Raw genomic sequence first — 20,003 nt, 5'->3', positions numbered from 1 at the left:
ATTTTCTCAAGGAAAAGCTGTGAGAGAAAGCAATTAAGTAGGAGTCGGGGCTCGGTGCTTTATTAGGTGCCTGTGCTGTTAGATGCTGTAATAAAATCAGCCTTCGCTGCGTGTCCCGTATTGATCTCTGTCTGGACAGCTGCAGCCCAGCTGAGCCCGGCTTTCTCCTCGCCCTGGCGCCCAGCCAGCTAGACATGACAGGAATGAAAATCAGGGCGGTGAGAGCAGAGGGATGGAAAGACAGATCAGAGCCGGCCGTCGCGCCGGATGCATCCCACCCGGCGGCATTCGAGCATCCCCACGCGCCAGGGATCGACCCCTGCGCCGCCGTGGCTGCCCGGAGCATCTTCTGCTTCCCGTGCCGGCACCTTCATGCCCTAAAAGCCCTGAGGGGTTTGTTGCTGCGGGGGGGGACATGTTGCTCGCAGAGCTGTAGCCCCGGCATCCTTCTCCTGTAGCCTCAGCATCCTCCCGCAGCCCCGGCATCCTTTTCCCGCAGCCCCGGCATCCTTTTCCCGTAGTCCCGGCATCCTTCTCCCATAGCCCTGGCATCCTTTTCCCGTAGCGCCGGCATCCTTCTCCTGTAGCCCCAGCATCCTCCCGTAGCCCCAGCATCCTCCCGTAGCCCCAGCATCCTTCTCCCGTAGCCCCGGCATCCTTCTCCCATAGCCCCGGCATCCTTTTCCCGTAGCCCCGGCATCCTTCTCCTGTAGCCCCAGCATCCTTCTCCCGTAGCCCCGGCATCCTTCTCCCGTAGCCCCGGCATCCTTCCCCCGTAGCCCCGGCATCCTTCTCCCATAGCCCCAGTATCCTTCACCCTCTCCCCCGTGCAGCAGCTCCTTCCTGGCACGGGCTCAGCCAGCTCAGGGCATCTGTGAACATCCCCAAATCCTCCAGGCAAACCTAAAAGCAGGCAGCAGTAGTTTTCAGCCCCAAAATCATCCTGTGATGGTTTTAGCAGTGTCCGGCTGGGCTGGTCCCGGTGAGCGGGGCCAGGTGGGCGCCCAGGGTGGGAGCTGGCGGGGAGCAGGGGGGCTGGGGGTGAGGAGAGGGGTTTATAGGCCGAATCACCCGCCGCTGTTAATCGCTCCTTCTCGGCAGAGCTGCTCGTAACGCACCGCGCTTGAGCGCCCGGCGCAAATCCCCCGTGCCGGGATGGAGCTGCAGTTGCTGCTGGGATGCTCGGAGGCGCTGCGGCTGCTCGGGGAGATTTTTGGGTCCCCAAAGGGGATGGGTGCCAATGGGTGTGGGTTTGAGCACCCCTCCCCTTGTTGCCCAGCGGTATTTTAGTGCTGGGAGCATCTTCCAGAGCAGAAAATGAAGAGGAGCCCGCGGGCTGTTTAACGAACCCCTAATTGCAGCTTCCCTTCCCTGGTGCTCGTAGGGGGAGACGCCATTGAGGAACCTTTGATTTCTGGTGCACGAGTGCTTGGTTTGAGGGAATTTGGGAGTTTGGTATCCTTTGGGGTGGCTGCTGGAGGTGCAAACCCCAAAATCTCTGTCCCCCCCTCCTGCCTCTGCAGAGCAAATCGTGGAGAAGGACGAGGGGCCGTATTACACCCACCTGGGCTCGGGGCCCACTGTGGCGTCCATCAGGGAGCTCATGGAGGAGCGGTAAGGGTCCTCGCCCCGTCCTGTCCTGTCCTGGGGGGCCCTGAGGGTGAAGGGGGGGATTGTGAGGGTGAGTGGGGGGCCCATGGGGTCCTGTGAGGGTGAGTGGGGGCTCATGAGGGCGAGTTGAGTCCCATGGGGTCCTGTGAGGGTGAACGGGAGCTCCTGAGGATGAGTGGGAGCCCGTGAGGGAGAACCAGGGCTTGTGAGGGGTCCTGTGAGGGCGAGTGGGGATCTGAGGGATCCCATGAGGGTAAATGGTGTCCCAGGAGGATAAGCAGGGGCTTACAAGGGCGAGTGGGGTCCCGTGGGGTTGTATGAAGGCGAGCGGAGGCTCCTGAGAATGAGGAGGCCTGTGGGGGGCTCATGAGGGGTCCACTGAGGGCAAGTGGGGTCCTGTGAGGCGAGTGGGGGCTTGTGAGGGGCTCATGAGGGCAAGTGGGGGACTTGTGATGGGGGATGAGCAGGTCTGACGCCTGTCCCCTGCAGGTACGGCGAGAAGGGCAAGGCCATCCGCATCGAGAAGGTCATCTACACGGGGAAGGAGGGCAAGAGCTCCCGGGGCTGCCCCATCGCCAAGTGGGTGAGTGTCTGCACCCCGGCTCTCATCCCTGCTCAGAGCCCTCCCCAAGGGAACGCTCCTGCCTGGGGGACGAGGAGGTCCCGTGGCTGCAGCGAGCAGCGGGGGGATGTTCGATCTGTGGCAGGCAAGGAGGAAGTGAGAGTGGTGACAGCCACCCCCAGGGAAACTCCCCGGGGCTTCCCGCCCTCTGCACCCGCTGAGCTGCACGAACTGCACGTCAGCCCCTGGGCCTGGCACGTCCCTGCTCCCGGCACCCCAAAACTGTGGGGGTGAAGGCCACCATGGGAGCCCCCACAGCTCTGCCCCAACAAACCCCCACAGGGCGCTGCGGAAGGCAGCCAGGACCTGCTTTTGGGGTCCTCCCCATCCTGGGAAGCGTTTGCCGTTGGAGTGGTCTGACTTGGCCCCTTTGTTTTTTTTCCAGGTGATCCGGAGACACAACCAAGAGGAGAAGCTGCTGTGCCTGGTGCGACACCGGGCCGGCCACCACTGCCAGAACGCTGTCATCATCATCCTGATCCTGGCCTGGGAGGGCATCCCCCGCACGCTGGGCGATACGCTCTACCAGGAGCTCACCGACACCCTCACCAAGTACGGCAACCCCACCAGCCGCCGCTGCGGCTTGAACGACGAGTAAGTCGCACCGTGCCACCGGTCCGCTTCGGGGAGACACGGGGTGGGAAGGGGGGTGCGGGTTTCCCCCCTATTTTCGGAGCTGCCATCACCGTGCCGGCGGCTGACACTCCTCTGCGGTGTCCCTCCCGCAGCCGGACCTGCGCGTGCCAAGGCAAAGACCCCAACACCTGCGGCGCTTCCTTCTCCTTCGGCTGCTCTTGGAGCATGTATTTTAATGGCTGCAAATACGCCCGGAGCAAAACTCCCCGCAAGTTCAGGCTGGTGGGGGACAATCCCAAAGAGGTGGGTGACACGGGCGAAGTGGGGCAGCACCGGTGGGGCTGTGGGTTCAGATCTTCTTTTACCCCCAGCTCTGAGCTTTGCAGGGGGGAAGCCTGAAAATAAGTTTTCTTGTGGGATTTTTTGTTGAATTAGGGAGATGGGGGAAAGAAAGCCAAGCTGGTGAAACCAGAGGGCAGGCTCGTCTTGGTGTCCCAACGAATGGGGTCTCTCTGGAAACCCCAAGGAAGATGCCAGAGGGCTCATGGGTTGAGCAAGTAAAAGCAGAAAAGACACTGAGGCTGGAGCTTGAACGGCCAAAATGTCACCAGGAATTTAAGCCTGATCATCGTGGGAAGGGTGGTCGGACGCGGCGTGGCGTGTGGGGGCTCTGCCCCCAGTTCTGTCCCCGCTGCTGAAACCCCTGGGTGACATCCTCCTCGTTTCCCTACCGCAGGAAGAGCTGCTCCGGAAAAGCTTTCAGGACTTGGCCACCGAGGTTGCTCCGCTTTACAAGAGGCTGGCGCCGCAAGCCTACCAAAACCAGGTACTGGCCACCCGCTCGTCCCCTTTGGAATACGTCGGCCCGGCGGCCAGCAGAAACGGGTGCGGGGTGGTGCCACGTAGGAGATTTCGGATAATCAGAGCCCTCTCCTCCTTCCACCAGGTTACCAACGAGGACGTAGCGATAGACTGCCGGCTGGGCTTGAAGGAGGGGAGGCCGTTCTCAGGAGTGACGGCGTGCATGGACTTCTGCGCTCACGCTCACAAAGATCAGCATAACCTCTACAACGGCTGCACGGTGGTAAGCAGGTGGTTGGAGGGGCTTTTCGGGATGCTCCCCCCCTGTTTTAGGATGCTCGTTTTTGAGCCACTCGGTCGCCACTGTCCCCAGTTGTCATAGTTGCATGAATCCGGTGGCCAGTCCTCAGCGTTTCCACACCTCAAAGCCCAGAATCATCTGGGTTGGAAAAGCCCTTGAAGCTCCTCCAGTCCCACCATGAACCTCACCCTGACCGTTCCCAACTCCACCAGGTCCCTCAGCGCTGGGTCAACCCGACTCTTCAACCCCTCCAGGGATGGGGACTCCCCCCCTGCCCTGGGCAGCCCATTCCAACGCCCAACAGCCCCTTCTGCAAAGAAATCCTTCCTAAGAGCCAGTCTGACCCTGCCCTGGCGCAGCTTGAGGCCATTCCCTCTTGGCCTGGTGCTGGTTCCTTGGCTCAAGAGACTCATCCCCCCTCTCTGCACCCTCCTTTCAGGGAGTTGTAGAGGACCATGAGGTCTCCCCTCAGCCTCCTCTTCTCCAGACTAAACCCCCCCAGTTCCCTCAGCCACTCCTCACTTTTTTTTTTTTAATTTTAAAAATTTTAAATAATTTCTAATCTCCCAGGAGAAATCCACAATCGAGATTTTTACACCAACTGAGAAGCCACATAAGTATCATTGAGGCAACATGTCCTGAATTATATTGCAATTGGACATTGGGTATTCTGGGTCCCCTGCTCCATATCCAACAGCTCAGGTCTGTGGGGTGCTGAAGCCACCCCAGCTAGGCTAAAGCACAGTGCCTCCGGGAACCGTGTGTTTGCTTTTGCCCAATCCAAACCTCGTGGAAGGTTTCTGAACGCTGGCTGGGGGCCGGTGTGGGGTGGGGGGGTCCCAGGCTGGTGTGGCTTCACACCCCTGGGGGGAATAAGGAGGTTTCACCCCCGTCCCCCAGGGGCTGCGTCCGGCAGTGTCCCGCTGACGGCACCCTGCGCTCCCCCAGGTCTGCACGCTGACGAAGGAAGACAATCGCGTGGTGGGGAAAATCCCCGAAGATGAGCAACTGCACGTCCTCCCCCTCTACAAGATGTCCAGCACGGATGAGTTCGGCAGCGAGGAGAACCAAAACGCCAAGGTGGGCAGCGGGGCCATCCAGGTGCTCACGTCCTTCCCCCGCGAGGTCCGCAAGCTGCCTGAGCCTGCCAAGTCCTGCCGGCAGAGGCAGCTGGAAGCGAAAAAAGCCGCCGCGGAGAAGAAGAAGCTGCAGAAAGAGAAGCTGATGACGCCAGAGAAGATCAAGCAGGAAGCGCTCGAGCTCCCCATGCTCCAGCAAAACGCAGGTAACGGGGGCAGAGCTGAGGTCCTGCCGCCCCACGCTGATGGAAAGTGTTGAGGGGACAGGGATGCGGTTGGGGGCTTCCTCAGGCTGGTGCCGTTGAGCGCTCGGTGTTTTGGGGTGCAGGATGGCATTTGTGTGGTGCCTGGGTTTTTTTCCTGTACTGTGGTGCGGTGGGGAGCTCTCGCCGCAGCCTGGAGCGCGGGTGTGGATCGGTGCCAGCGCACCGGGCGGTGCTGGGCGGTGCTGACCTCTGCGTTCGGCCGGTGTTAAGCCCATCACCGTGAGATTTTTGAGTCTGGCTGAGTTTTTGGGGTCCTTGCTCCCCACCGGCGGCTTCCTCGGCTGGTGAGTCACGGGGGCTGTGTGTGCTGTGCCCGCAGGTATGGCGTTGAAAAGCGGGCTGCCCCCGCAGCCGCTGAAACCTTCCATCAAGGTGGAGCCGCAGAGCCATTACAACGCCTTCAAGTACAACGGCAACGCGGTGGTGGAGAGCTACTCGGTGCTGGGCAGCTGCCGGCCCTCCGACCCGTACAGCATGAACAGTGTTTACTCTTACCATTCCTACTATGCACAGCCCAATCTGCCTTCCGTGAACGGGTTTCACTCCAAGTTTGCGCTTCCCTCCTTCGGGTATTACGGCTTTTCCAGCAACCACGTGTTCCCCTCGCAATTTCTGAATTACGGGGTGCCCGAGAGGAGCGGGAGCAGCTGGGTGAGCAACGGCTACGAGAAGAAGCCTGACGTCCCAGCGTTGCAGGAGAGCCTCAACCACACCTACGGGAACTCCGATTTCCCCGAGCCCATCCCGCACAGCGTCCGGAGCAAAAACCATCACCAGCGCACCTACGAGCGGGCTAACCGCTATGCCAGCCAGCAGAAAGCGGCGGCGGCCGGGGCGCACAGGACTAGCTCGGGCTCGGAGGAGACGCCGTCGTTTGCACAGAACTGTTTCAGCAGCCGGCCCATCAAGCAGGAGCCTCCGGACCCTCCTCCTGCCATCGAGCCCCTTCCCGGCACGGTGGCCATGCCTGGCGCTGGCTTAGCCCTGCCAGCTGTCCCGGCGCGCGGCGGGGGGCCGGAGCAGCGCTGGAGCCCTTTCAAAGCGTCCCGGGGCATGTCTTCCCCCGAGAGGACTAGCACGACGGAGGGCTCGTGGAGCGCCCTGGCGCTGGGTTCAGGCGGGCGGGAGAAGCCCAGCGCCTTCGACGCCGCCGCGCGCTTGCCGCCGCCGGAGAAGCAGTGGCCCAACGTGCTGGCGGGAGAGGCGGCGGCGCGTGGCTCGGGCTTGCTGCCGAAACCGTGGAGCCCCTGCAAGCTGGGGGAGGCGGCGCTGGCCGGCGCGGGCACCCCGAGCCTGCTGGGGCCGCTGGGTTTCAGCTCAGCCCTGCCGGGGCTGGCCAGCTTCCCCGAGGAGCCGTGGGGCTCGGTGAAGGCGGAGGAGCGGAGGACGCCGGCACCCAGCCCGGGGCTGCCGGAGAAGCTGTGGGAGGCGGCGGTGGGTGAGAAGGGGGCGGCAGGGCCCCGCCGGGAGAAGCCGTGGGACCCCTTCGGCTTGGAGGAGGATCTGCCGGAGAAGGTGGTGAAGGAAGAGGAAGAGGAGGACGAGGAGGAGGATGAGGAAGAGGAGGAGGAGTGGTCAGACAGCGAGCACAACTTCCTGGACGAGAACATCGGCGGGGTGGCCGTGGCGCCCGCCCACGGCTCCATCCTCATCGAGTGCGCCCGCCGCGAGCTCCACGCCACCACCCCGCTGAAGAAACCCAACCGCTGCCACCCCACCCGCATCTCCCTGGTCTTCTACCAACACAAGAACTTGAACCAGCCCAACCACGGCCTGGCGCTGTGGGAGGCCAAGATGAAGCAGTTGGCGGAGCGGGCTCGGGCCCGGCAAGAGGAGGCGGCACGCCTGGGTCTCCCGCCGGACGCCAAAGCCTTCGCCAAGAAACGCAAGTGGGGCGGCGCGTTGGCGACCGAGGCGCCCAGCAAGGAGAGGAGGGACTCGGTCCCCACGCGGCAGGCGGTGGCCATCCCCACCAACTCCGCCATCACTGTGTCCTCCTACGCCTACACCAAGGTGACGGGCCCCTACAGCCGCTGGATCTGAGACGGAGGCAACCGCCGCGGCCCCATCTTACCTCAACCCTCGGCAGCGCCGGAGCCCGGCGTTGCTTCGTGGTGCTTTCTCCTCGGGCGTGGGGGAGAAGAAAAAAAAAAAATAGAGAAAAACGAAGCAAAACACAACAACAACAACAAAAAAAAACAACCAACCCACAGAAAGCGAACCCAACACGCACGCTTGGAAACAGCGGAGCCGGTGCGGGCGCACGCTGTCGGAGAGCTGCGCTTGGCGAGGAGTTGGCAAACAAAGCAAAACTCGATAAAAAAACAAAAAGAGGGATGATGCTGTTTGATGCTTTTCGGTAATCTCATATTTATATCTCCGCGTTTTTTTAATCTAGCCTCGTGCGCCACGCGAGTGGAGGGAGAAGTTTATAGCGTCCTTTCGCAAAGGAGAGGTTTTTAATTCCACTTAAAAATACCTATTTATTGGATTTTATTTTATTTTATTTTTTACTCCGACGACAACGACGAAGCTGATCTTCAAAAAAGAATCCACCATCGAAAAAAAAAAACCCTAAACACAAATAAAAAACAACCTGAACACCAAACCAGCTTAAAGGCAAGAGGTGACTCCCTCCAGCTCCAACGCGTGGGGCCTGGCGGGATCGTGTGCTTTACCGTCAGCCGGACACGCTGAACATCCGATCATTTTTTTTTCCCAAGGACCTAAATAATATCTATTTTGCAACTCGAGGAGTCCTTTCTTACAGCAACGGGAGACCCGCTTGTGAGCGGGACATCCTGGGATGGCGCGTCTTCGCCTGGCTTCTCGCCGCCGGCGGGATCGGCTCCGCCGGGACGGAGCGAGCCGGCGTCTTTCCCGGCGCCGGAGACCTCAGGACACGTCCGGGCTGGGGACTGCCGCTGCCGGGGCGCTGCGCTCGGGCTCGGACTTGGGGGCTCCTTTGCCGAAGGCCCCAGGGAGAGCGGCGGCGACGGCGGCGGCAGCATCTCTGAAGGAGCCGACAGGACAAAAACAGAAAGAAAAAAAAACAGGAAAAAAAAAAAAACACAAACCAACCCCAAACTGTGAATAGCTAGTGTTGCTCTCTGTACATCACTGTTGCTAAAGTCTGGTGCTTTCCGTCTCCGGGGGACTTTCTCCGTGCGATCGGCTCTGGGAAGAGCAAATCCCAAGACTTGGCTGGCCAAAACCCCCGCTGGTCTGCCTTCCCCGCCGGTGCCGGCGAACCGGCGCGGCGGCAAGCGCCGCCGGGGCTCGGTGCTTTTTCTCTCCCCGGGTGCCATCCCTCCTTCCTACGGATCGCCGTTCTTCCCGCAAAAAACAAACAAACAAACAAACAACCCAGCGACGACAAAAACCGCGTGGTGCTTTTCGAACAATCTCAGTCGAGACTTTCCGCCCGTCGCCGATGCCGAAGCCGCGCCGGGATGGACGGGCGGGCGGGCGAGCTCCCCCGCGGCTCACCGGGAGGGCGGCGTGGCCGAATCCGGGTGCCGGCGTCCCCGGGGTCGTTGCTTTTGCACTTTGAGGTGCCTTTTGGAGAGCCAGCGAGCCAGAGCCGACGCCGTCACCGTGCAGAAATCACCTTGTGTTTACTGTCACCCTCCTTCCTTGCGCACTGGCACAGATCAGCAGGATCTCGGTAAAACAGCCTGAACATTTACGTGGTCTGATTTTAAACCTGTAAATAGGGAAAGAATTTTTTTAAAAGCACTTTCACCTAGATTTAAAAACAAAAGCAAAACTTAAAAAACAAATCCCCTCTTTCCTCCCCGCCCCTCTCCCCCCCCCAACAACTTGAAAGCAGTATGTTTTAAACAAGATTATTGTGGGAGAACTGTAAATACTGGCAGAATATTTAACATGCTTTGTCCGTCCTTCATAATTAATTTTTTTTTTTAACCGTAATCTGTAAAGTCGCGTATATTTGACAAGGAAACTCAACGAGCTATTACCGCTTTTCTTATAAATACCCAATAGCATATCAGGATTGTAAGAGTCGATGGCAAGTCAGATTTTAGGGATGCCTGCGGGCGATGCCGGTTCCAGCGCGGGGACCCGACGTGTCGATGTGGTTCGGAGGGCGAAAAGGGGACCCGGCTGCTCCCCGCCAGCGGCGTTCGGCGGGGCCGGATTCGGGTGCCGGCCCCGGTTTGCATCGCCCGGGGTCTCGTCTGACTGTCGTGGCGGGGGTGCCTTGCGAGCTTCGCCTGGATGGGTTTAGAGTCGGGAGGAAAAAGGGTGCGTTCGGAGAAGGCGAGGGTCCGTGTAACCTGTCTAAGTCCTGCTTCCTCGGAGGTTTTTTTTTTGGTGCAGGGAGGGGGTTCGGTCCGGCGCGGCGTTGGCTCCGGCGGGTTCAACCCGGGTAAGCGGGGAGATGCCGGTGCTGCGGGTCGGGGAGCGAGAACTGCTGCAGTCTCACGTTTTTACACTACATAACGTCTAACCTACCTCAAATCTCAGTCATTAAAAATTAGCACGCTTCAGACTTCTTCTACGAAAACTCGAAATCTATGCACAGCTCTTTACCCCTTGCTGCTGAGAGGCTGTTTTTCAAGCAAAATCTTTTCCTTTACCTGTCCCGGTGGCCGTGCTCATCCCACCCGTGCCGAAGCCAGGGGGGTCGCGGCGTTAAGGGGGACTTGCTGGGGCGGGGGGATGTTTTTAATTGCTTCGGGGTGGGATGGGGACCTAATTTTGCAGCAGGTCATGGCCACAATGGTGCTAGAACAACGCCCGCGGTAGAAACCCTGGGGAGAGCTTGGCGCAGGGAGCCCTGACGGGCTCCTGCCACCCCGCTTTGGCTTTTCCGGCCGCGATGCTTCGCCTCGGGAGGGGAACGGGGGACACGTTTCGGGGTTCCCCCCCCCATCTCGATGCTCTCGGGACGAGGCACGGGAAGGAGAAGGAAACCAGAATCCCTGAGGTGCCTCAATTGCTGATTTTTCCTTTTAATACTGGAGTATGCTTAGTGGGCTCTATAAGGCATATTTTTATTAAATGAAATCTTCTAATAAAAACGGTGCTATGGTGTTTTAACAAACTGTATCACGCTTCTGCCTGATTCCATCTCGCTGAGGTGCTACTAATGTATATACGAAACTAGGGAACCAAGAAAAAAAAAAAAAAAAGCAATGTCGTTGAGAAGGAAGTTTACTTTTCCGGAGCGACAGCTCGAAGCGTGCCGGGATCTGGTTGGGTTTATGCAAACTGAAATCGGTGCGGCGTCGGAAGCGTCCCGCCGACCGGGCTCGCGGTGGAGCCGTTCCCCTCCGGTGCGGGGCCGGGGTGCTGGCAGGAGAGCCGTGTGCGGGTGTGGTGCTTGGACGAGGTGCTCAGTTGCGGTGCTGGGGCACGGTGCTCGGCCACGCGTCGTGGACATGGTGCTCGGATGTGGTGCGTAGGCACAGTGCTCGGCCAGGGCGTGTGAACGTGGTGCTTGGCCACGGTGCTCAGCCCGCGGTGCATGAACGTGGTGCTTGGACATGGTGCGTGGACATGGTGCTCGGGCGCGGTGCTCAGCCACACATCGTGGATGTGGTGCTTGGATGTGGTGTGTGAACATGGTGACTGGCCACGGTGCTCGACCGCGGTGCTTGGACATGGTGCGTGGACATGGTGCTCGGGCACGGTGCTCGGCCACGCATCATGGCCATGGTGCTCGGGCACGGTGCTTGGCCAGGGTGTGTGGATGTGGTGCTTGGGCACGGTGCTCAGCCACACATTGTGGACATGGTGCCTGGACATGGTGCCTGGACACGGTGCTCGGCCACACATCATGGCCATGGTGAATTGCCACGGTGCTTGACCACGGTGCTTGGATGTGGTGTGTGGACATGGTGCTCAGACACGGTGCTCTGCTGTGGTGCTTGGACGTGGTGCATGGCCGTGGTGTTTGGGCATGGTGCTCGGCCACACATCGTGGATGTGGTGCTCGGACGTGGTGTGTGAACGTGGTGATTGGCCACAGTGCTCAACCGCGGTGCTTGGACATGGTGCGTGGACATGGTGCTCGGGCACGGTGCTTGGCCGCACATCATGGACATGGTGCTTGGATGTGGTGCATGGACACGGTGCTCAGCCAGGGTGCGTGGATGTGGTGCTCGGGCACGGTGCTCTACTGTGGTGCTTGGACGTGGTGCGTGGCCGTGGTGTTTGGGCACGGTGCTCGGCCACACATCATGGACTTGGTGCTCGAACGTGATGTGTGAACATGGTGCTCGACTGTGGTGCTTGGACATGGTACATGGACACGGTGCTCGTGCACGGTGCTCAGCCACGCATCATGGCCATGTGTTTGGGCACGGTGCTCAGCCACACATCATGGACGTGGTGCTCAGACATGGTGTGTGAACATGGTGCTTACCGTGGTGCTTGGACATGGTGCGTGGACATGGTGCTTGGGCATGGTGCTCTGCTGTGGTGCTTGGACGTGGTGCATGGCCATGGTGTTTGGGCACGGTGCTTGGCCACACATCGTGGACATGGTGCTTGAATGTGGTGTGTGGACACGGTGCTTGACCAGGGTGTGCGAACCTGGTGCTCAGGCACGGTGCTCTGCTGTGGTGCTTGGATGTGGTGCGTGGACATGGTGCTCGGCCACGCATCATGGACGTGGTGCTCGGATGTGGCGTGTGAACATGGTGATTGGCCACGGTGCTTGGACATGGTGCGTGGACATGGTGTTTGGGCACGGTGCTCAGCCACACATCGTGGACCTGGTGCTCAGACGTGGTGTGTGAACATGGTGCTTGGCCATGGTGCTCAACCGCGGTGCTTGGATGTGGTGCTCGGGCACGGTGCTCTGCTGTGGTGCTTGGAGATGGTGCATGGACATGGTGCTCGGGCACGGTACTCAACCGTGGTGCTTGGACATGGTGCGTGGACACGGTGCTCAGCCACGATGCGTGAACATGGCACTCAGCCGCGGTGCTTGGACACGGTGTGTGGACTCGGTGCTCAGCCAGGGTGTGCAAACGTGCTCGGACACGGTGCATGGGCACGGTGCTGGGGCAGGGTGCTCAGCCTGGCGCCCAGGGGTGCTGTGCACACATGGTGCACAGGCACGGTGCAAGGGCACGGCGTGTGGATACGGCGCTCAGGTGCTGTGCATGGCCACGGTGCTCCAGCACCGTGCGTGACCGTGATGCTCAGACATGGTGTTCGGGCACGGCCACGGTGCTTGAACAGGGTCCCCGGGCATGGAGAGGGTGCGAGGGCACGGTCCACAGACGTGGTGCCTGGACATGGTGCTTGGGCTTGCTCCATGGATACGGGGTGAGGGCATGGCGCTCGCCCACCACACGTGGACACGGAGCTTGGCCACAGTGTTTGGCCACGGTGCTCGTGCACGGTGCTTGCCCACCATGCACAGACATGGTGTTTGGGTGTGGTGCTAGGGCATGGTGCTCACCCACCGTGCACCCCCACGGTGCTTGGCCACGGCGCACAGGCACGGTGCTTGCCCACCATACGCGGACACGGTGCTTGGGTGTGGTGCACGGTCATGTGCGTGGACACAGTGCTTGGGCACAGCGCTCAGGCACGGTGGACACCCACGGTGCTCAGGCACGGTGCTCGCCCACCATGCGTGGCCACAACGCTTGGCCACAGTGCTCGGGCACGGTGCTCACCCACGGAGCTTGAGCATGGCCACCCAGGCACGGTGCTTGCCCACCATGCGTGGCCACGGCGCTTGGGCACGGTGCTTGCCCACCATACGCGGACACAGTGTGTGGCCACCGTGCTTGGGTGCAGTGCTTGCCCACCACGTGTGGCCACAGTGCTTGGATGCAGCGCTTGGGCACAGTGCTCACCCACGGTGCTTGGACACGGCACCCAGGCACGGTGCTCGCCCACCATGCATGGCCACCGTGCTTGGGTGCGGTGCTCGCCCACCATGAGCAGACACGGTGCGTGGCCACCATGCGTGGGTGCAGCGCTTGCCCACCACGTGTGACCACGGTGCTTGGACGCAGTGCTCGGATACGGTGCTCACCCATGGTGCTTGAGTATGGCCACCCAGGAATGGTGCTTGCCCACCATGAGCAGACACGGTGCGTGGCCACCGTGCTTGGGTGCAGCGCTTGCCCACCACGCGTGGCCACGGTGCTTGGACGCAGCATTTGGGCGCGGTGCTCACTCACAGTGCTTGAGTATGGCCACCCAGGAATGGTGCTCGCCCACCATACGTGGCCACCGTGCTTGGGTGCAGCGCTTGCCCACCACGCGTGGCCACAGCGCTCGGGCACCGTGCAGCCCACGGCGCTCAGGTGCGGTGCGCACACACGACGCGCAGCCTCCCCTCGCCCCCCCCGGTGTGCAGCCCCCCTGCACGAGCCCCCCGCGCGCCCCCGCTGCAGGGCCACCCTCCCGGCACCATCCCTCGCCGTGGCGCCCAGGCCCCGTGGCCCCCGGCGCTCAGCACCGTGCTCAGCACCGCGCTCCCCCCCAGCTCCCCCAGGCTCATTCCCCTCCCCAAATCACCGGTGTCTCCCCCGCGGCGAGGGCTCAGCCAGCCATCGCGCTTCTGCCCGTCTTCTTTCTTTTCCCCTTTTTTCCCCTTTTTTCCCCTTTTTTTCCATTTTTTTGGGGTTTTATTGGTGCTACTTTCTTCCCCTTCGGCTTCCTGTCAGCGCCGGGGCAGCAGCTCCCCCGCGCCCCCCAAACTAAGGCAAATACCTCAAACCCCCCCCAATCCCCCATGGCGCCGCGGCAGCGAAGGCGAGCGAAACCGGGGCGAATCTTTCCGAAATCAGGGATCCTTTCGCAGCGGTGTTTCTTCCTTAATTTTTTTTTTTTTTTTTTTTTTTCCCTCCTTTATCCCTTTCCGCCTGGGTTTTTCCTCATTTTTCCGCATCCTTCAGGGATTACAAACCGCCGTAATTTCAGCCTCATTTTTATTCCGGGAGCAATTTTTTTTTTTTTTTTTTGGGCCAGTGGGTTTTTGTACCGCGGCGCAAAAAAAAAAAAAAAAAAGTAATAATTCAAAATTTAAAAATAAAGCGCCGTTTCTTCTCGGATTCGGGAATTCGGTCAGAGGCGGGGGGTTTATTTTTGGCATTTTGTTGGGGTTTTTTTTGGGATAATTGAGGAGGGGAGGTGGGACGGCGGCAGGCGGAGAGGGGGGACACCGCGGGGGTGTCCTGGCGGCTCCGAAAAATTCACACTTGAAGATTTCTTGGTCGGCTCGGGACTGTGGTTACTTGAAATGAAGTTTTTTTCCGGGGCGGATCGAGGACCGGTAGATTTTTTCCCATGTCTCAAGGCAATAGGATTAATGTGTATTAAACTGTAGATACTTCTAGGACAGTAAATTTATGCTGATAATTTTATTTTGTATAATTTTCCCTTTTTCTTTTTTCCCCTCTTTGTGGGTTGTTTTTTTTTTTTCCCCTTAACACCCTTTTCTTTTTCCCTTTCCCCTCAGTGTTTTTGGTAAATTTATTTTTTAGGATGCCTAAAAATTGCAAGTTTGGATCCTTCCCCTTTCTTCCCCGGTTTTGGTTTTGTTTTTTGTTTTGTTGTTGGTTTTTTTTTTTTTTTAATTTGTATTTTATTCTAAGTTACACGCGGCCGGCCGGGCCGCGAAATGTATTATTCCTGATATCTTTAAAATATTGTGGGTGTTTTAATAAATTTTATATTTATTTTTTGCACTCAACACACAGCCCCTGCTTTCTGTTTCCTGCTGGGGTGGGCGGGGGGGGGGGGGGGGGCAGGATGGGGCCCTGGGTGTGGAACAGGGGGGACACAATGGGGGGGCAGGATGGGGCCCAGTCTATGGGATGGGGGGGCAGAATGGGGCCCTGGGTGTGGAATGGGGGGGACACAATGGGGGGGCAGGATGGGGCCCAGTCTATGGGATGGGGGGGCAGGATGGGGCCCTGGGTGTGGAATGGGGGGGACACAATGGAGGGGCAGGATGGGGCCCTGTCTATGGGACTGGGATGGGTGCAGGATCGGGTCCTTTTGGGGGGGGGGAGGGCGCAGGATGGGGCCCTGGGTATAGGAATGGGGGGGGCAGGATCGGGTCCTTTTGGGGGGGGTGCAGGATGGGGCCCTGGGTATAGGAATGGGGGGGTGGGGGGCAGGATGGGTCCATGGTGTGTGTGGGGTGCAGGATGGGGCCTAATTGAGGGGGGGGCAGGATGGGGCCCTGGGTGTGGGAATGGGGGTGGGGAGGGAATGGGGGGGGGGCAGGATGGGGCCACGTCGGGGGCGGGGGGGCTGTCAAGATGAGGCCTTCTTTATGGGAATCAGGGGGATGGAGGAGGGGGCCCTGGGGTGGTTGGGGGTGCAGGATGAGGCCCTTCTGGTGCCCTGCCTGGAGGGGGGGGGTGGCGGGTCCCCCCGGGGGGGTATCAGGATGGGCCCCCCCACTGCGCCCCGAGTAGCCATCGGGCCGAGTCCCCGCCGGGGTCCTCCGCGCCACCAGGGGTCGCGCTGGCGAGGCAGCGCCGGTCCCGCCCCCTGCCCTGCGGAGCGCGCGCTGATTGGCTGGCCGGCGGGTGACGTTCCCTCCCCTCGCGGGAGCGCGCGGCGCCGTGTCCGGTCATCGGGCGCGCGCCGCCCAGGATGGCGGCCTCGGCGGGGCTGCTGTGCCGCGGGCCGGTGCGTGTCCTCCGCGGCCCTCCGCGGCCTTCCGCGGCCCTCCGCCTCTCCCGCCCGCTGGCCGCGGCCCCCTCCCAGCCCAGGGATGGGGCGGGGGCGCTCGCTCCGTGTCCAGGACCCCCTTTTCCCCCCCCTTCCCCTCAGGTGTTTGGTTGGGGCGGGGGGGGGGGGGTGGGTGTCCGTCTCCCCGCGTCTCCCCTCCGCGCTCCCCCCCCCCCCTGTAACCGGTAAGCGCGGCCTGCGCCTCCTCAGGGTAAGTGCCCCCCCCCCCCCCCCGGTGCCAGCAGCCTTCCCCGTGCCGGTGAGAGCGGCCTAAACCCCCCCCGCCCCCGCGGTGTCCTACCCTCGGTGCCGGCAGCTCCCCCCAGCGCGGGTGTGTGTGTGGGGAGGGGTGTGGGGTCCCCCCCCGAAGCGTTTCTTAGGGGTGTTTTTGCCGCCCCCCCCCCCCCCCCTCCAGCTCTTCCTGCGCCGCGGCACCTGGCGAAGCTTCACCTCGCAGACGGACGGGGAGGCCCGAGTGAGCCGGGTCCTGCGGGAGAAGTTCCCCCGGGCTTCCGCCATTAAAGTCGTGGATATATCAGGTACGGGGAAAGAAAAAAAGCTCTTTATTTTCTTCTCACCAACCCGTGCGCTTTGTGAGGGGCCGAGTCTGTCCCCAGCCCCCCCCCCACCATGCTGTGGGGGACCCCCCAAACAGATCAGGGACGTGGGGGCACAGAGGAACCTCCTCTTTGCTCAAGCGTTTGATTTTCTTAGGGGGCTGCGGCGCCATGTACGAAATCCACATCGAGTCGGAGGATTTCAGAGAGAAGCGAACGGTGCAGCAGCACCAGATGGTTAATCAGGTGAGGGGGGCTGCGGCGCTTGGCGGGGGACGGGGGGTACGAGTGCGCGAGCGAGTGTGCGAGCACCGGGAGCCGAGCGTGCTGTGTGTGGGCTGCGCTTGGAGCTTGCACGCCGGTTGTGCGTACACACAGCAACACGAACAGTCGGTGGCCCGCAGTGCTGTGCCTGGATGTACAGTAACAGAACGCGCTGTAGCTGGGTGAGTGTGGGACAGTCGGGCTGCGTGTGTGGGTACAGCCTTTAGTTCAGCACAACAGGTGCTGCACACACACCCGCCCGGGGCTGTGCTACAGGTGGAGGTGCTGCACACACACACCCGCCTGGGGCTGTGCTACAGGCAAAGGTGCTGCACACACACACCCGCCCGGGGCTGTGCTACAGGTGGAGGTGCTGCACACACACACCCGCCCCAGGCTGTGCTACAGGTGGAGGTGCTGCACACACACACCCGCCCCAGGCTGTGCTATAGGCAGAGGTGCTGCACACACACCTGCCCAGGGCTGTGCTACAGGTGGAGGTGCTGCACACACACACCCGCCCCAGGCTGTGCTACAGGCAAAGGTGCTGCACACACACACCCGCCCGGGGCTGTGCTACAGGTGGAGGTGCTGCACACACACACCCGCCCCAGGCTGTGCTACAGGTGGAGGTGCTGCACACACACACCCGCCCCAGGCTGTGCTACAGGCAGAGGTGCTGCACACACACCTGCCCAGGGCTGTGCTACAGGTGGAGGTGCTGCACACACACACCCGCCTGGGGCTGTGCTACAGGCAGAGGTGCTGCACACACACCCGCTCAGGGCTGTGCTACAGGTGAAGTGCTCCCCACACCCAGCGAGAGGGTGAAGTGCTGTGCCTGCACCCAGGGTGACTGTCTTGAGTGCAGCCCTTTTTGTTTTTTTTTTTTTTACCCCTTAACAAACAGTGTAGCCCTTCCCTTTTTCCCCCAAGAATAAAGGGTGTGGCTCTTCCTAATCACTCGGGTGTGGGGGGGGTGGGCACTGTGTGTGTGCACAGCACTTACAGCCGGGCCCGTGTACACGTACACACACAGTCGGGTTGTGCCCAGCGCCTGGCTGTGAAGCGCTGCAGGCCCAGGGCCCTGCTCACACACCACACAGGCACAGCGTGAGGGTTAAGTGCTGCACCCACACCCAGTGCCGGTGTCTTGACAGTATAGCCCACCCTTCCTGCCCAGTAAGTGTAGCCTGCCCTTTGTGAGGGAAAAAAAGAGGTAGCGTAGCCCTGTGTGTGTAGCATACCAGCGGGGCACTTTGCCTGTAGCGCTTAACCAAGGGGGGTGTGTGCAGCACGTCCCTGCGGGACACGCTGACGGTGTGGGGGTGTGAGTACACCCCAAGCACAGTGCTGTGTCCACCTGTGAGTGTCAATAGCACAGCCCTTCCTTCCCCCATACGGAACAGTGTAGCCCTTTCTAATAAATAGGGTGGTTGTGTGTGGGTGTAGCACTTGCACCCAGGCATTGCGATGGGGCGTGTATGTGCACACACACAACCCGGGTGCTGAGCTGGAGTGTTGTGCCCACACTGAAGTGCCAGAGAGTACCTGAGTGCAGGTGTCTTTGAAGCACAGCCCTTCCTTTTTAACATGGCCCTTCCTTTTTTTCACCCAATAACAAATTGTGTGGCCCTCTAGCTAACTCCCTACCTGTACAGCCCTCTAACCAACCAACCAACCGCACAGCCCCCTAACCAACCAACCAACCAAGCGCACGGCCCCCTAACCAACCAACCAACCAACCAAGCGCACGGCCCCCTAACCAACCAACCAACCAACCAAGCGCACGGCCCCCTAACCAACCAACCAACCAACCAACCAAGCGCACGGCCCCCTAACCAACCAACCAACCAACCAAGCGCACGGCCCCCTAACCAACCAACCAACCAACCAACCAAGCGCACGGCCCCCTAACCAACCAACCAACCAACCAAGCGCACGGCCCCCTAACCAACCAACCAACCAACCAACCAAGCGCACGGCCCCCTAACCAACCAACCAACCAAGCGCACGGCCCCCTAACCAACCAACCAACCAACCAAGCGCACGGCCCCCTAACTGTAAAGGCCCCTAACCAGCCAACCAAGCGCACGGCCCCCTAACCAACCAACCAACCAACCAACCAACCAAGCGCACGGCCCCCTAACCAACCAACCAACCAACCAACCAAGCGCACGGCCCCCTAACCAACCAACCAACCAACCAACCAACCAAGCGCACGGCCCCCTAACCAACCAACCAACCAACCAACCAACCAAGCGCACGGCCCCCTAACCAACCAACCAACCAACCAACCAACCAAGCGCACGGCCCCCTAACCAACCAACCAACCAACCAACCAACCAAGCGCACGGCCCCCTAACCAACCAACCAACCAACCAACCAAGCGCACGGCCCCCTAACCAACCAACCAACCAACCAACCAACCAAGCGCACGGCCCCCTAACCAACCAACCAACCAACCAAGCGCACGGCCCCCTAACCAACCAACCAACCAACCAAGCGCACGGCCCCCTAACCAACCAACCAACCAACCAAGCGCACGGCCCCCTAACCAACCAACCAACCAAGCGCACGGCCCCCTAACCAACCAACCAACCAACCAAGCGCACGGCCCCCTAACTGTAAAGGCCCCTAACCAGCCAACCAACCCCACGGCCCCCTAACCAACCAACCACCCAACCAACCGCACGGCCCCCTAACTGTACAGCCCCCTAACCAACTAACCATACAGCCCTCGTTTTCTAAGAGCTACGGCAGCTCCGTGTGTAGCACCCACCCTGGGCACAGCACGGCACTGACAGCTGGGCGCGGGGGTTACTCAGCACACACCCAACCTGTGTCAGCGCTCAGCTGAGGCGGGGGAGCACGTGCACAGCCCCCACCAAAGCGCTACACTGCGCTGGAGGCTCCCACAGCACCAAGGGCGGGCTGTGCCGTCAATAAACCGGCCCCAGCGCAGGCAACGCTCCGATCCGGGCAGCGCACGCGCACACACGGCGTGTGCTCCCGTGGGGCACACAGTGACCCCCCCTGCACCCCCCAGCCGCCGTTCCGCACTTGACCCTGAGCGCTGGCACTTGGTCTGTTGCAGGCGCTGAGCGAGGAGATCAAGAGCATGCACGGGCTGCGCATCTTCACCTCCACCCCCAAACCCTGACGCTCCTGCCGCTGACCCGACAATAAAGATGCTCTCCCCGAGAGGTGCCCGCAGGGCTCCGTGCTGACGCGCAAAAACTACCT

The 20,003-nt window shown here is 60.8% G+C and overlaps 2 protein-coding genes across 4 annotated transcripts in view; both read left to right on the top strand.

Moving 5' to 3' along the window:
• TET3 (tet methylcytosine dioxygenase 3) overlaps positions 1 to 7,569 on the top strand; it is a 28,290-nt gene extending 20,721 nt beyond the window's left edge. For both annotated transcript variants that reach the window (XM_074852321.1, XM_074852320.1), the window contains exons 3-10: positions 1,524 to 1,614; positions 2,101 to 2,194; positions 2,619 to 2,827; positions 2,962 to 3,112; positions 3,546 to 3,635; positions 3,756 to 3,893; positions 4,860 to 5,196; positions 5,576 to 7,569. In XM_074852321.1, the coding sequence (XP_074708422.1) occupies positions 1,524 to 1,614; positions 2,101 to 2,194; positions 2,619 to 2,827; positions 2,962 to 3,112; positions 3,546 to 3,635; positions 3,756 to 3,893; positions 4,860 to 5,196; positions 5,576 to 7,299 (2,834 nt within the window). In that variant the 3' untranslated portion in view covers positions 7,300 to 7,569. The remainder of the gene's footprint in view (positions 1 to 1,523; positions 1,615 to 2,100; positions 2,195 to 2,618; positions 2,828 to 2,961; positions 3,113 to 3,545; positions 3,636 to 3,755; positions 3,894 to 4,859; positions 5,197 to 5,575) is intronic.
• An 8,233-nt stretch (positions 7,570 to 15,802) lies between these two features.
• On the top strand, positions 15,803 to 19,961 carry BOLA3 (bolA family member 3). Of its 2 annotated transcripts, none has more exons than XM_074852010.1 (4): positions 15,803 to 15,894; positions 16,352 to 16,475; positions 16,651 to 16,739; positions 19,855 to 19,961. In XM_074852010.1, exons 1-4 carry the CDS (start codon positions 15,859 to 15,861, stop codon positions 19,918 to 19,920), a joined length of 315 nt encoding a protein of 104 aa, XP_074708111.1. In that variant the 5' UTR covers positions 15,803 to 15,858; the 3' UTR covers positions 19,921 to 19,961. The 2 variants fall into 2 exon arrangements, with proteins under 2 accessions (XP_074708111.1, XP_074708110.1); XM_074852009.1 differs by lacking the exon at positions 15,803 to 15,894 and adding an exon at positions 15,949 to 16,147.
• The last annotated feature ends 42 nt before the right edge of the window (positions 19,962 to 20,003 follow it).

This window comes from Strix uralensis, chromosome 28 (assembly GCF_047716275.1).
Source record: "Strix uralensis isolate ZFMK-TIS-50842 chromosome 28, bStrUra1, whole genome shotgun sequence".
NCBI classification, from domain to species: domain Eukaryota; kingdom Metazoa; phylum Chordata; class Aves; order Strigiformes; family Strigidae; genus Strix; species Strix uralensis.
This window is presented reverse-complemented; position numbering and strand designations above follow the sequence as displayed.

Bases quoted from the DNA above. Each gene is read 5' to 3' on its own strand.
- BOLA3 (XM_074852009.1), top strand. From the start codon at position 15,980: ATGGGGCGGGGGCGCTCGCTCCGTGTCCAGGACCCCCTTTTCCCCCCC. The intron at 16,148-16,351 runs GTAAGTGCCCCC...CCCCCCCTCCAG, and splicing joins GCGGCCTGCGCCTCCTCAGG to CTCTTCCTGCGCCGCGGCAC. The intron at 16,740-19,854 runs GTGAGGGGGGCT...GGTCTGTTGCAG, and splicing joins AGCACCAGATGGTTAATCAG to GCGCTGAGCGAGGAGATCAA.